This window comes from Dendropsophus ebraccatus, chromosome 7 (genome assembly GCF_027789765.1).
Source record: "Dendropsophus ebraccatus isolate aDenEbr1 chromosome 7, aDenEbr1.pat, whole genome shotgun sequence".
Taxonomy (NCBI): Eukaryota; Metazoa; Chordata; class Amphibia; order Anura; family Hylidae; genus Dendropsophus; species Dendropsophus ebraccatus.
In genome coordinates this window covers 119,726,203-119,740,393 of record NC_091460.1, presented here as the reverse complement: position 1 = coordinate 119,740,393, position 14,191 = coordinate 119,726,203, and the positions used below count along the sequence as shown (strand labels likewise).

Below are 14,191 nucleotides of genomic sequence, written 5' to 3'. Positions count from 1 at the left end.
CACCTTTCTTCCCCATACTGATGCTCGGTTTGAACTGCAGGAGATTGTCTTGACCATGTCTACATGCCTAAATGCACTGAGTTGCCGCCATGTGATTGGCTGATTAGAAATTAAGTGGTAACGTGCAGTGGGACAGGTGTACCTAATAAAGTGGCCGGTGAGTGTATATATATTATATATATATATATATATATATATATATATATATATATTCCCCCCCCCCCCCCCCTGAAATATTTCATCCATAAAATCACTGTTTAGTCCAGTTTAGATAAAGTTTTCCCCAAACATCCTCACTCAATAATCTATGCACCTCTTGTAGTGACAGTAATCTCATGGGTGGATGTGTTGAGGTCTAACAGCTCACAACAGGCACAGTAGTTCAACATCTGAACATTATTGTAAAAGCATGCTATTGTATTTGCTATACTAAGTGTATCCATTAAGTGCTTTTGCATGAGTTCCAGTTGACTTGAAGGCAAGTGAGAATTAAGAAAGCAGATGCTTCGTATACACCACAGAGTACAAAGCAATAACACTTAAAAGCTATGTGCCCCTCTGCAACCAATTTTTATTTTTTGTTTTGCTGAATGAACATAAAATATAAATGTGTAGAATGTTTTCAAATAGTCTCGACTAAAATATCTTGCCATACATATCCTATGCAAACAGCATATATACCTTGATAGTTGATGCAACAAGTTTACAGACTGCAAACCAACATTAATGCTGCAGTCATGTATTTCTCTCTGCATTTGTTTTAAATGTCATTGTCATTTGTAAAAACTTTTGAAATTTCATAGAGACATGTCAAAAGTTTTGATCGATGAGTGTTCAGACCTGTACCGATCGGGAGAACAAGCCGGAAGAAGATCCTCTCCCAGCTCTGTGTCACGTGATATCAGTCGGGGTCTATAGACTGATCAGTCGGAACGCGACTGATCACATGACACCGAGCCTGGAGAGGATGTTGCTTAGCGCGGTCTTCTCCTGTCTCGTTCTTCCAATCGGTACGGGTAAGGGACCGATCAAAACCTTTGACATGTCTCTATGACAAACAATCAAAAGAAAGGTCCAACAGCACCAGTCACAAATGTTTAGAAAAAGCCTTGGTAGAGGTACTTGTAGGACGCACGCTTGGAGATCTCTGATCCCAACATGAGTCCAAGTAACATCTAGAAAACACTGGTCGGGCAGCTTCCAGTAGTCAAACTCTAGTGAGGTTTATTCAAGCAACATACATCATGGCAACGTTTCAACCCCTGGGGGTCTTTTTCAAGCTTGAGAAAGACCACTAGGGGTCGAAACGTTGCCATGATGTATGTTGTTTTCATAAACCTCACTAGAGTTTGATTACTGGATGCTGCTGGATCAATTTTTTCTGGATGTCTCTATGACCAGTCAAAATGTTTTACAAATTTTCCAAATTTATTTTCTGAGCTGCTTTTTTCCTCCACACAAACAATGCTAACATATAAGAAAAGACAGGAGAGGGGGAATGATGCATGCATACAATTTAGGGGGAACTATGTCCTAGGTAATTCCTCTTGAGCCCTGAACTTTCAAATCAATAAGGTGACACTGAGAAAGCAGGCATTAAAAATAAAAAGTGCAGAAACCAATGGCAATGATAGTACACAGAAAAAAAAAATCACTTTTTTTTGTATTACAAAGTGCAATGTACAGTGAATATAAGGAAGAGTAATCTAGGAACAAAGAATCTTTGACTATTTGCACGACCACATTAGTAGTAAAATCCATTTAACATTCAGGCTTGTATGGCAGTATTGTCAAATTGTGTAATTGGACAAGAAGCACATTTGGTCCGATAAGAACAGAACATTATTTCGCTTTGCAGCTGCTGACTAATGAAGTGAAAAGTATCCTTTTGCCTTAACATTTTCACATATTGATCATGATTATTCAGACAGCAGGCATGTTCTAGCATTGCCCATTTGTCGTAAAAGTCAAACTCTGTGTGATACATGCATTCATGATTTCTACTTTGCAATTTTATTTTTCAGTCTTGATTGTTTGCTGGCTGTGACTTTGCTTATAGCTTTGTAATATAACGTGCACATTATAGGAACTGATTCTTTGTCTACCGGCTGCTGAAGAAACTGAACTACAACAGGTGGCCTTGAAGTAAGACTGTTGTTTGAGAGACAATGTAAAGCTATGTTCCCACAAAGACCTTTTTGACCATTTTATGGTCGTCATTTGCATAATATGGCTGTTTTGGTGCCAAAATGATGGTTGTCCAAAAAGACTAATTGCTGTATCCATGTTTTAAAGTACTCCATAGGGTGGCGAGACTGAAAATATTGCTGAACACTAAAAGTTATTGCAGTTTTGGCACAATACTTTAACCCCCCCCCCTCTCCAATCTTTATAAAAGTATGCGCACATGAAAGGAGGTATTAGGTGCAGTGTGAGCAGACTTGCCAAACTAGTTGGGTTCGGCAATATTCATCAGACTCAAACGCTCAGCATTTAACTCTTGGCGTCCGAAGAAATTGGATGCCGCCCTAGGGCTGCCAGGAAAACATAGGTACAGCCTGTATGTCTATCCATGTTTACCTGGACTCCCTAGGGCAGAATTTAAGTCCCCCAGATGCTGGGAGCGAAATGCTGAGCATTGGGGTTTGGAGAAAGTTGCTGAACCTGAACAGTTCTATCAAAAATACTATCAACAATAATTAAAGCGACTGTTCCATTCCCAAGTACGGCGTTACTCTATTACCGGGCACCAGCCGGGGGTGAAGCACTGGAGGCGGGCGGCCTGCCCCCAGTGGGAGGAAACTCCCGCCCTTCTATGATGTGGCTCTTTGTTAGCGGTATCTTTGTGACAAACATTTGCTTTAAGTACTCATTGGGATGCCATAATACCATAATTAACCCAACCCCTCAAAAAATGGACCGATTTGTATTTCATTTTTTCCTAATTCCTTTTTGTTTGTTTTTTTTTAGTTTTTTTCTTGTGTATCTGTGATTTGGGTATTAACTAAGTAATAAAGCTGTGTGACTATCCACTAAGTGTGTTGTTGATGATGATTAGATACATAGACAAAGTATCTCACACAAAGCATTGTACTATGTACGCAGATGAAGCTCAGATGAAGGGGGAGATTAGCCAGTTAACATTTTCAGATTTTTTATTTTTTTCTTTGTGTACCAGTGCAATAGATACAGAAATCCAATCCAATTTTAGTATTTGAAGTATTTTACTTTTGTATCCCAGTTCTTACTTATACTTTTCTTTTGACAAATATACTTGCACTGTGTATTCAGTTCAATGACACTGTAGTTCTAAATAACTAAATCAATTTTTCTCCTCAACTTACCTCGCCGAAGCTGCTGCTCTTCTGTAAACTCCAGGTCAAGCATGAGATCATCTTCATCCAATTCACAGGAGCCCAAATTATTTAACACATCCTGGAAAGGGAGACAAGAAGATGTAAAAGCATCCAAAGAAGTACAAGCTGACCTCGCACATTGTAAGTATAGACAGATTTTTGTATTATCGCTGCCGCTAGGGCTCCATCAAAGTGGTAAAGGAAATCTCTATCTGGGCACAGATGCGCCACATTGTATTATCTAAGCAGGTATTGGATCAGCATAACATCAAATTACACAGCATGTATTTGGGGACCACATACAGTAATAGGTCTTATTCACCACACAGCTGAATTCATCTGTCATTGTAACAGGTGCACAGGTAAAAATTGAATTCCCAGTTTGTGACCAATGTATAAAATCTGAAAACTGCATGCTGATATTCACAAGTCATCATGATGTTCCTTAAAAAATGTAAAAATAAAGTGGGAAAATACATTTTGAGATATATTTAAAAAAAAAATTTTGGGCAGAGGACGATGGCTGTCATTTAATGGAACCATTTCAGGGTGCCCTAGGGTCAGTTTTGTGGGGTTGCTGTGTAAGCTTGGGTATACTGCCAGCAGCCCCCCCCCCCACTGATTAACTAGTTAGTTACTAGAGATGAGGGAATCCTAAGCATGCTTGGGTCAGTCTGAATCAGAGCATGGGGAATTTGATGGAAAACACGGATATGGCCAAAGGCTACGTTCCCACAATGGGAATATGCCATCCGTCTATTGATAATGATCATTTTTCTGCTATGATCCCATAGTGGGAATATAGCCATAGACTGTATCCATGTTTTCCAGGCCTCTTTAGGACTGAATCAAACTCCTTCAGCCACCGGTAATGCAGGCTCGGGTTTGGACGGACCCGAACCTTCTTAAGGTTTGCTCATCTCTACTAGTTACTAAAAATGAGCAAAGCAGATGGAAATTCGTTTTGTGAGCTTTGCAAATTTTTGGTCAAACTTTTGTTTTGTTTTTTTGTTATCATGGAGAACACGGCACTTCCTGTTTTTTGACTCTTTTTTTCTCAAAAAACAGGAAACTGTCAGAAAGCAGTAAGTTCTGTGTATCCCAGGTCATCTGAGCACTCACAGAGAGAAGGCAGTCATGTGACTGATGGACCCATTGAGCCGTGGCTCTGACTCTCTGTACTGGCCGGAATTCCTGTTTTTTGTGTACAATCTATGCACAGTGCTGTGGAATACTTATATATAGGCCCTATACGAACAATGGAAATTTTATAGAAATAGATAAAAAGTATAAAGTATCTTAAAAACCACCATTATTAAGATTGCTGTACTGTGATAAAATAAAAATATATCTTGGAAGATTTTAACTTCATCTCGGGCTGCACATAAAATGCTGTGTAAACGATTTTTTACCTGTCAGGGAAAGTAGTTCAAAACCTAATGTAAAATAATTACAGGATGTATGTGACTTCTACATCTGCTGACTGAGTATTACATTAATGGCCGTCATTAAAGTTTGGATACTGCTCTATTAGGCTTTGTATTAAACAATAGGAAGACAAAAGTATGCAGCAATAGCAATACCATGTACTGGTTTAACTATCTCATTAAAAGTATATAAGAATTTATATATATATATATATATATATATATATAAACTTATAAAAAAAAGAAAGACAACTAAGTAAATTTTGTCAATACAGATGTGTCCATCTTTACCGTTCACCTTGGCTCAACATATATTATGAGTACCTGTCATCAAAAATAAGTTTTGACATGTCATTAGACATGTCAAAAGTTATTGATCACACTGCTGACATCCACTCTGATCAGGAGATAAAGTCGGGAAGAGACTGCAGCAGAAGCACAATCCATTCCCCGGACGTATCTCTCATACAGCTCTGTTTGTCAATGGAAATCTATGAGACTTTGACGGTCAGCAGTTCTCAGCAGTGAGACCCAGTGGGATCAGTAACCTTTGACATATCTGAAGACATAACAAGATAATGAAGATCCAACAGCACTTTGAAAAGAAGTCCGTAAACACAGCTTGTGGAAAGCTTATTAATTTTGATATACATATATATATTTTTTTCACACTTTTGTAGTCCCCCTAGGGAACTTCTATGAGCAATACCATGATTGCTCACAGAGATCAGTGCATATGTGCTGCATTAATCCATTATATCAGGGCTGAATTGTTTCAGCCTGCAACAGACAACATAAAACAATTGCAAATGTCAGACAGGCTAGGAGGCCTTCAGGCGGCACTGACATTGTATTGTCTCCCCACAATCTCACAGTGGGAAACTGTTCTACCAATAAAGATATGCTAAGGGCATTTAAATGCTTCTGTGAGTTTTGACAGAGGCATCTAAACAGCTATATACTGTACCTGGCACGAACAATTACTCTATGCCGACTATTAGTGGCTGCTTCCAGTTAAAGGAGCTGCTGGATATAGAGAGGCCCTCGTCCTGAGCCCTCTCCATTCCTTAAAGGAGAACTATCAGCAGGTTAGACAAATCTAAAAAGCTGATGGCTCTCTACTGCATACAGGGCACTGAGGATGAAGATAAGTCTCTGTGCCATTCCTGTGCACATAGAAGTTTAATCCTCAGTCCAAAAAGGCCATTTGGAGCACGGCCCAACACGGCCTGCCCCTTTTAATGAGGTTGGATCAGTGCTCTGGGGGTAGGGCTGTTTGGGCTGTGCTCCAGCCTTACCAGACCAAGGTTCATTCTCAGCGCCCTGTGCACAGTAGGAAGCTATCAACGGGTTAGATTCTTCTAACCTGCTGATAGGTTCCCTTTAAAGTGAAAGTACCATCAGTACATTAGCTTTAAGCTTTTCACATGGATAGAACAACACCGGTGCCAAGGTCCTTTTCGTTAAACTGCAGCCTGGTTCTAATAAATCCGCGTCATAGAGGGGCAGGGGGTTTCTTCCCACTGGAGGTGGGCCACTGGGAGTGCTTCACCTCCGGCAGGAACAGAACGGCGTCACACGCGAGAACCGCGCAGCGGTTCAAAGAAAGGGCCGCTGCACTGGTTTCCCTGTGCCGCAGCCATTCTATCCATGTGTAAGACTGAAAGGGAATGTACTGATGGTACATTTGCTTTAAGGGGTTAATGTAGGAGAAGGCAGGTATTACATATTACATACTTTTATTACCCTTTTAAAACATCCTAACAGCCTTAATTTAACCTAAAATTTGCATAAAAAGATACACCCATACACATCCTCACTGGGTGTACCTATGAAATGTCAGCAACTGAGATTGCCATGTAGATGTATGACTGACAAAGAAATAAACCTGAAAAGAAAAAGACGTCTGTTGTTTTCAATCTCCAGTTATAAATATAGTAAACAAAGCAACTTTATAGCTAACAAATGCATGTACTGTTTCCCATAATAAAAGCAAGTAACACATAGTAATCACAGTATATAAAAATAACACCATCAATATTTCTAAGTTATCTAGAGCTGTGGACTTATTGATTTAGCTATTTATTGCACACGGAGGGAGCCCAAGCTGACTCATGAAATCACGGCAGAACACAAAGGCGGGAGAAATTCTGAAGATCTCCTAATAAAAGCCCATGCTGAGATTCAACATCCAGTAACAGTTGATTACGCAACATAACATAAGTTAATGAACCCAACGGCCCTGCTCTGGCAATTTTACAGATTATAGAAGGCGAGTCTTGCTTTTTAATTAATATGAATATATGTTATTAATAAAGCAGAGGTATCTCCTTTGCCAGCTAAAAAAAGATATTTTGTTATTAGCTCATATATTTTCTATACATTCCAGAAATGTGGTTTTTTTGTTGTTTTTTTTTGCTTATCAGATTTTCATAATATTCTTGTGGACCAAGTACTCCAATGCAGAGGTTGAAATTCCCATAGTAACACAGGCAAGTTTTTTTTTTTTTATAATTCTGTTTCAGAAATGAATATTTAAGTAGACGCTATTTAATTTTATCTCCAGAAAGCAAACCTCTAATTATGGTTTTAGCAATTTACAACACAATCGCTCAATTCACAATAAAGGAGATGTCAATGCTCGCTTAAATGTTATTCAACAATGCACTTATAACCCTAGCTCTGTTGAATGAACTGTTCATTGTATCAAGGATATGTTTGAGGAGATGTAAAAACTAAATTTAGGGTCCATTCCCATGTACCATTTTGTGGCGGATTTCATGCTGTGAATTTCTCCCAGTGAAATAAGCTGCGGTTACTTTTAAGCTACTATTAAAGTCTATAATACTCCGCTCTTGTAGCGGATTTTCATTTCACTTTGAAATTATAATGCCATAGTCTTGTAAAAATAAAGAGAGCATGCTTACCTGTCCTTGATCCCCTGGTGTACTCCTGCTTGCTTTTTCCGGGTTCCCTGCTCACTGACAGCTTGCTCAGCCAATCAGTGCGCTGTCCTGCCGCAGCAGTGGTGGGCTGAGTGGGCAGTCGCTAAAGGGAGAACCCGGAGAAAGAAGCAGGAGTGCACTGAGGGAGCGCAAACAGGTAAGCATTATGTTTTAAAATCACAGCAGCTAAATGTCATTAGGCAATGGCACTGTATTCCCGCAGTGGAATGAAAGTCTGCTGCAAGAGTGAAATGCCATAGACTTTAATAGTAATCAGTATCACAGCAGATTTCACTTTGAGAAACTTGTAGCATGAAATCCATTGCAAGACGGACGTGTAAATGAGTATGGGGAATGGGCAGGTATAGGGAATTTGAGGACCTCTAGCTGTTGCAAAACTAGAATTTCCATCATGATGGGTATTGTAATTTTGCAACAGCTGGAGGTCCTAAAATTCCCCATACTTGAGATAGAGAATGACTAAAGCGCCAGCCACAGTGGCTGCACATGCGTTCTGAGAACTCTATTCTTGTTCTCAACATCCATAAGGGTCCAGATGGTAGAGCATAACAAGCCCAGATTGGAATACCCCAAATGATACAACAAATACCGTAAAACATTCGAAAGTTCAAAAGTAAATTAAAAATATAGAAACATATGCCCCAAGTGACAATAGTCTAAATTTCTGAAAACTTTTTAGGCAAGACTTCAAGGATCACTGCTCTGCAGTACAGAAAGCAAATTATGGCTTGAAATTTGATGTAAACTATCTCAAATTTTCTAGATCACTTTCAGGCTGTGTTCATTCACCGTATAAACAATGTCCGTTGTTTGACATAGACATGTCAATTCTTTTCACAAAGGGCGGTGGGAGCAGAGGCACGCAAGCCCTCCCTATAGGACACGGCAGGACACTGAGTCAGGCAGTATTCAGCGATGGAGAGCTCCGCTGGGGAATTTATCCACTTTTACTCAGTGTGAACATACTGATTTAGATTTCATTTGTTGAAACTAAATCCATTATTTTTTTTCTTCCATCTTAAATTGTTTATATTCTTCTTTGCTTTTATTTCAAAGTACATTTGAGACATTAAAGTGACCCTGTACCCACAACCTGTCCCCCCCCAAACCGCTTGTACCATCAGATAGCTGCTTTTAATCCAAGATCTGTCCTGGGGTCCGTTCGGCAGGTGATGCAGTTATTGTCCTTAAAAACAATGTTCCAGGGGCATTCCTAATGATGAAGAGGGCGGGAAGAAGGGACAGAGAGGAGGTGCAAGGTTAGGGCACGGATACTCTAGGCCACGCCAGTTTGACACAGGGCTGCAAGTTTAAAAGTAGTTTTTTAGGACAATAACTGCATCACCTGCTGATTGGACCCCAGGACAGATCTTGGATTAAAAGCAGCTATCTGTAGGTACAAGTGGTTTGGGGTGGGAAGATTGTGGGTACAGAGTCACTTTAAACGGTTTAAATATCAGTTCTAGGAATAATGATTGGTAATGTTTCCTCCAAGAGGTTCTTGTAATTATTATTGTCGCCTTGTGCTTAAAGCATGTTAGGTTCAATTTTCAATTTCTTGTTTTCTTCTAATGTTTTATATGGTTATCACCGTTTGCTAACTCATTTTGTGTATGACACTGGGCATGTGGAAACCAGTTTTTAAACTAGAAGAGTCCTTTTTAGCTTGCGAAAGACATGTCATGTATATGGTACATCATCCTTAGCTGACTGAATAAATGGTATTTGCCTATTAGTTACAATGAGTTAAAAAGCCTTCGGAGTGAGGTTTTTGAACGTTTGTGCTGGGGACAAACAAGCAGAGTCAAAAGTATTTTAATGACTGCAACCAGGCACCACGACAGCTCGGAGAATCTCAGCAGTAGCTTCAATGACTTTAATGTTCTGGCTTCGCTCTCGCTGCCTTTAGTTCATTCTGCTCTCCATTGCTTCTGGTATTTCCAGTTTTATCTGCACAGTCAAAAACACTGCACCTTCCTATTCCTCCAGGATTTGCTTTGCAAACGTTCGGAATACAAATGTATGTAAATACAGGGCTAAAACTGTTATTCACTCTGGAGGACACATTATGGATTTTGCAAAACAAAAAAAAAAAAATGATTCAGATATGGCACTTGAGCACAAAAGTGTACCGATCTATAAGAAGTAAATATATTTCTGAGGAGCTTCTTATAAGCCTTGGCATAAAACAAATACATCAAACGCATTGTCCTCAGCTGCAGCTTCTCATTACCGACACACACACAAAAAAATCCGGGTACTTTTTTTATTTCAAATAGAGATCCATTAGTTTCCTCCTGAACGCCGAATGAAACTAATAAAACATCTAGAGTTGGATAATTCCTTATTGAACACCCAACAGACAACTTTAGAGGTCCTGATCATAGTAAAAGTTTATTGCGTGTTACAGCCAAGTCTAATAAACCTAAACTGCAGTATGGATTTCAGTCTATTTCTAAGGAAGCAACCCTGCTGTTCAATAAGCCCTCTGCCGTGAACTGCCTACAGTACCGTATGATTAATAACCGTTACATAGAGTGCATTTTCCTGCTCATCGTTTATCACCGCCGACTATATCAGTATGACCCCAAATTAAGTACTAGTAGCTTTTAAAACAAACCATCCCGTACAGTAACTTCATATCCAAAAAATCTCCTTTGGCCATTAGAAATGGACTGTTGATTTCATATATTGGATATAAAGAAAACATCACAGGCTCAAAGGGTTTATAACTTGGCTAGAGAGCGTACACTAATACTTTCCATTGTGACGGACCACTGTACCGTAATCTAATGTGTAAGGTCAGCTCTTCTATTATATTAAATCTGTGAGCCAAATCCTTCCGGAAAATGGAGCTTTGGAGTTAATGGGATAGCTTGTTGTCTGGCAGGTATTATACCAATTATGTTTTAAGTGCATACAGATTAATTGCTGTTTGCTTAAGTCTCCATTTCCTTTTGGAGGACAGTGGTGATGGGCATTGACCCAAGTTGTTAACAGTTTAGTAAAAATCCCTCCATTTGTACTGAACATGAACATAAATAATACCACACAAAAAAAAATACCCTCGGAGGCTTCTACCAGGCTCATTTTAGCCAAACAGATACATAGTGCACTGCCAAGTGTACCAGACTCTATGAAATAATTATTATATCTATTATTGCATTTCTATTATCTGGTTAGAAATTTGGGCTTCGGTTCAAAAGATATTGATTGGTTTAGGCTACGTTCACACAACGTCAACAGAAGAGGAAAAAGTACCTGTTTTTTTCTATTTAAAAAGACGTCCGGTATTGCCGCAATTTAACTGACTGCAATGCAATGCATTAAAGTCAATGGAATGATCGACATCCAATGCACACAGTGTATAAAATGACGAATGTTGTCTGCGCGGAAGTCAAAATAATGATCATGCTAATTCTTTTCGGACGTCTATTGCAAACAGCGGACGTAATTTTTTTGTTGTTCACACACAGGTTTTTTTTTTCACCATCCTTTCTCCGTTTTTACTATTAAATTCAATTTAACGCACACCCAAAGGTCAATCAGTCCATCTACACTAGAATAATGTACCAGCTGCTGTTGACGGGTGGCCAATCCTCAAAATAACGGACGTTATCTTGGACTCAAAATGATGGACATCATTTTAAAAATTAGAAACGGACGAAAAAGAACATTGTGGGAACATAGCTTTACTTTGTATTTTACTTCTTGTAGAGACTAAAACATTTAAAAGTAAAGGGGAATAATAATAATAATAATAATAATAATAATAATAATAAAAACAACTTTTAAACTTGCAGCTCTTTGTCAAATTGGTGTGGCCTAGAGTGACTATGCATTAAGCTTGCACTGCCTCTCTGTACCTCCTCCCCGCCCTCTTCACCATTAGGAATGCCCCTGGGCAGGTTTTCTCCAATTCCTCACTTGTCTGAGCACTGCACAGGTGCCTTAACGATCCAACACATGTGCAGTGTTCAGACAGGTGATGAATAGGAGAAAACCTGCCTGGAGCATTCCCAATGGTGAGAAGTGACGTGGGGCAAACCTAATGCACAGACATTCTAGGCCAAGCCAATTTGACACAGGGCTGCAAGTTTAAAAGTTGTTTTTTAGGACAATAACTGCATCACCTGCCGAACGGACCCCAGGACAGATCTTGGATTAAAAGCAGCTACCCAAAGGTACAAGCGGTTTGGGGAGGCAGATTGTGGGTACAGAGTCGCTTTAATGAATTGGTGCAAATCAGCAATGTAGGCAGAAATACTTATATAGTGTCCTTGCCCTCGAGAAGCAGCTTGTTTGTCTGATAACTTTTTTTCCCATTCTAGTTGATTAGCCTGTTAGACAGAAAAAGTAACTGAAGCGCCATTTATCAGTGTGAAGTTGTGCTTAGTAACACAGCAGATTAGATTAGTTATTGTAAGATGGTGTCTGAGTTATCTGTAATTGAGTAATTTGTAGTGAGGTCAACAAGATCCTTTTTACACTGTATGTGTTATCCAAGAAAAAAATTTATAAAATAAAAATAAGGATTTAGCATTATTTAAATAAAATAAAAAAATCCGGACTGTACGACGGCTTCCTTATTTTAATTTCCCTCTATAAAATAAAACATTCAGACGATATCTTCCTGGAATCATTTACCTGAGAACAGTTCAACTCCCTTAGCAATTGGCAATTATGTTGAAACTGCACACCTGCTAAATAGTATTATGCCTGCGTTTAGTACTTTTGGTTTACCGGTATGTTCCTTAAAGGGTCACAAAAAGGGTTTTTTTTTAATCTAAATGCTTATTTGTTATCCTAAAATCTCTGGTAATGTTAGAAAAGACTGAACTCTGCAAAGAACTGTACAATATATTTAGCTTCATATTGTGACTCACTGCTAAATGTTGCGAACCGGGTCAACGTCTTTTATTTAGTAAGTTCAAATCTGAATGTTGGACTAGAGAAAAAAAAGTTTGACAGTAACTGTAAAATGTCTAAAATGTCATTCATAGGAGAAAAAAAGCAGCAAATCTCAAAGAGAAATAAGATAATCGTGTAGAGACTGGATTTAGCATCAATCATTTATATAAAACTCATCTAACCTTTAGTTACTCATGTATTGTATTGGAAAGACTACAATTTCTTCCTAAAAAAGACATTACATTGCGTCTGAACTGGATAGATACAGAAAAAGTGTTTTATTTTTCTAAAGGCCCATGGACATGGTTGCTTGTTCCAATATATTCAAGCCAATATTAAAGGGAACCTCTATGGACCACTGTCAGAGTGGTCCATAGAGGCTTTTCCCTGACCTTCAGCCTTGAATGATAGCTCTCCCCCTATAGCCAAACAGGCAGTGATCTATCAATCAGGCTCTTGTGATTGGTAGAAGCCAATGGCGACTGCCCCCTGATTCATAGTTCAGACAGAATGAAAAGGATGACAGGTTAAATTTAACTAAATGAGCATCCTCATCTGAATAGTGTTACCATATTGTGCCTACATCCAATAAATCCTAAGGCTCCTTTCACATTTATCGATATTGGTCCCAGTACGCTGCGAGTGCTGGTCAGCATGATCGCTTGCTATTACAAGGCATGAGCAATCACCTGGCTGGGTGGCACAAACAGTTGTTCTATCATTTGTGTGACCATTTAAATACATTGCTATTAGACGCCTATCTCTTTACACAGAAAGCACAATGGAAGAGAAGGCAGCGATCCAGAAAACGTTGCACATAGTGGGTGAGTTAAAAAAAAACATGTTGATTCAACTGCTTTTAATCCAAGATCTGTCCTGTGGTCTGTTCGGCAGGTGATGCAGTTATTGTCCTAAAAAAATCTTTTAAACTTGCAGCCCTGTGTCAAATTGGCACGGCCTAGAGTGTGTGTACACCGACTCTCCGTCCGTCCTCATCATTAGGAATGCCCCTGGCGGGATTTTTCCTATTCATCACCTGTCTGAACACTGCTCATGTGTTGGATCGTTAAGGCACCTGTGAAGTGTTCACACAAGTGATGAATAGGAAAAATACTGCCCAGGTGAAGATGGTGAAGAGGGTGGGAAGGAGGGACGGAGAGGTGGTGCAGGTCTAGGGCACACACACTGTAGGCCACAAAAATTTGACACAGGGCTGCAAGTTTAAAAGTTGTCGCTTAAACTTTAGTACAGTTTAATTTGGGGCTACATTTCTCTGTCCCTGTCACCCCATCAATGAATCACTTCCTAAACATAAAAAATATATATTTTTCTCTCATATTGGTTTATGCAAATTTATAATGAAAATTAAGAGATTCTAAGAAGGTTTTGGAGAGTTGGTTCCATGGCCCCAGCAGAGATTGTCAACAATAGATAATTTCTGGCTTAAGGGTGAAAATTTGCACCAAAACATATTCCTCCTTCTCCTTTTTAACGTATCTAAAACTCAAAGTTCTTGAACTAAGTCGGTATC

At 39.2% G+C, this 14,191-nt stretch overlaps 1 protein-coding gene across 1 annotated transcript in view; it reads right to left on the bottom strand.

Moving 5' to 3' along the window:
* CCSER1 (coiled-coil serine rich protein 1) overlaps positions 1-14,191 on the bottom strand; it is a 683,371-nt gene that overhangs the window by 483,603 nt on the left and 185,577 nt on the right. Inside the window, exon 4 of the mRNA XM_069978327.1 lies at positions 3,345-3,435. Coding sequence (XP_069834428.1) covers positions 3,345-3,435 — 91 coding nt within the window. The remainder of the gene's footprint in view (positions 1-3,344; positions 3,436-14,191) is intronic.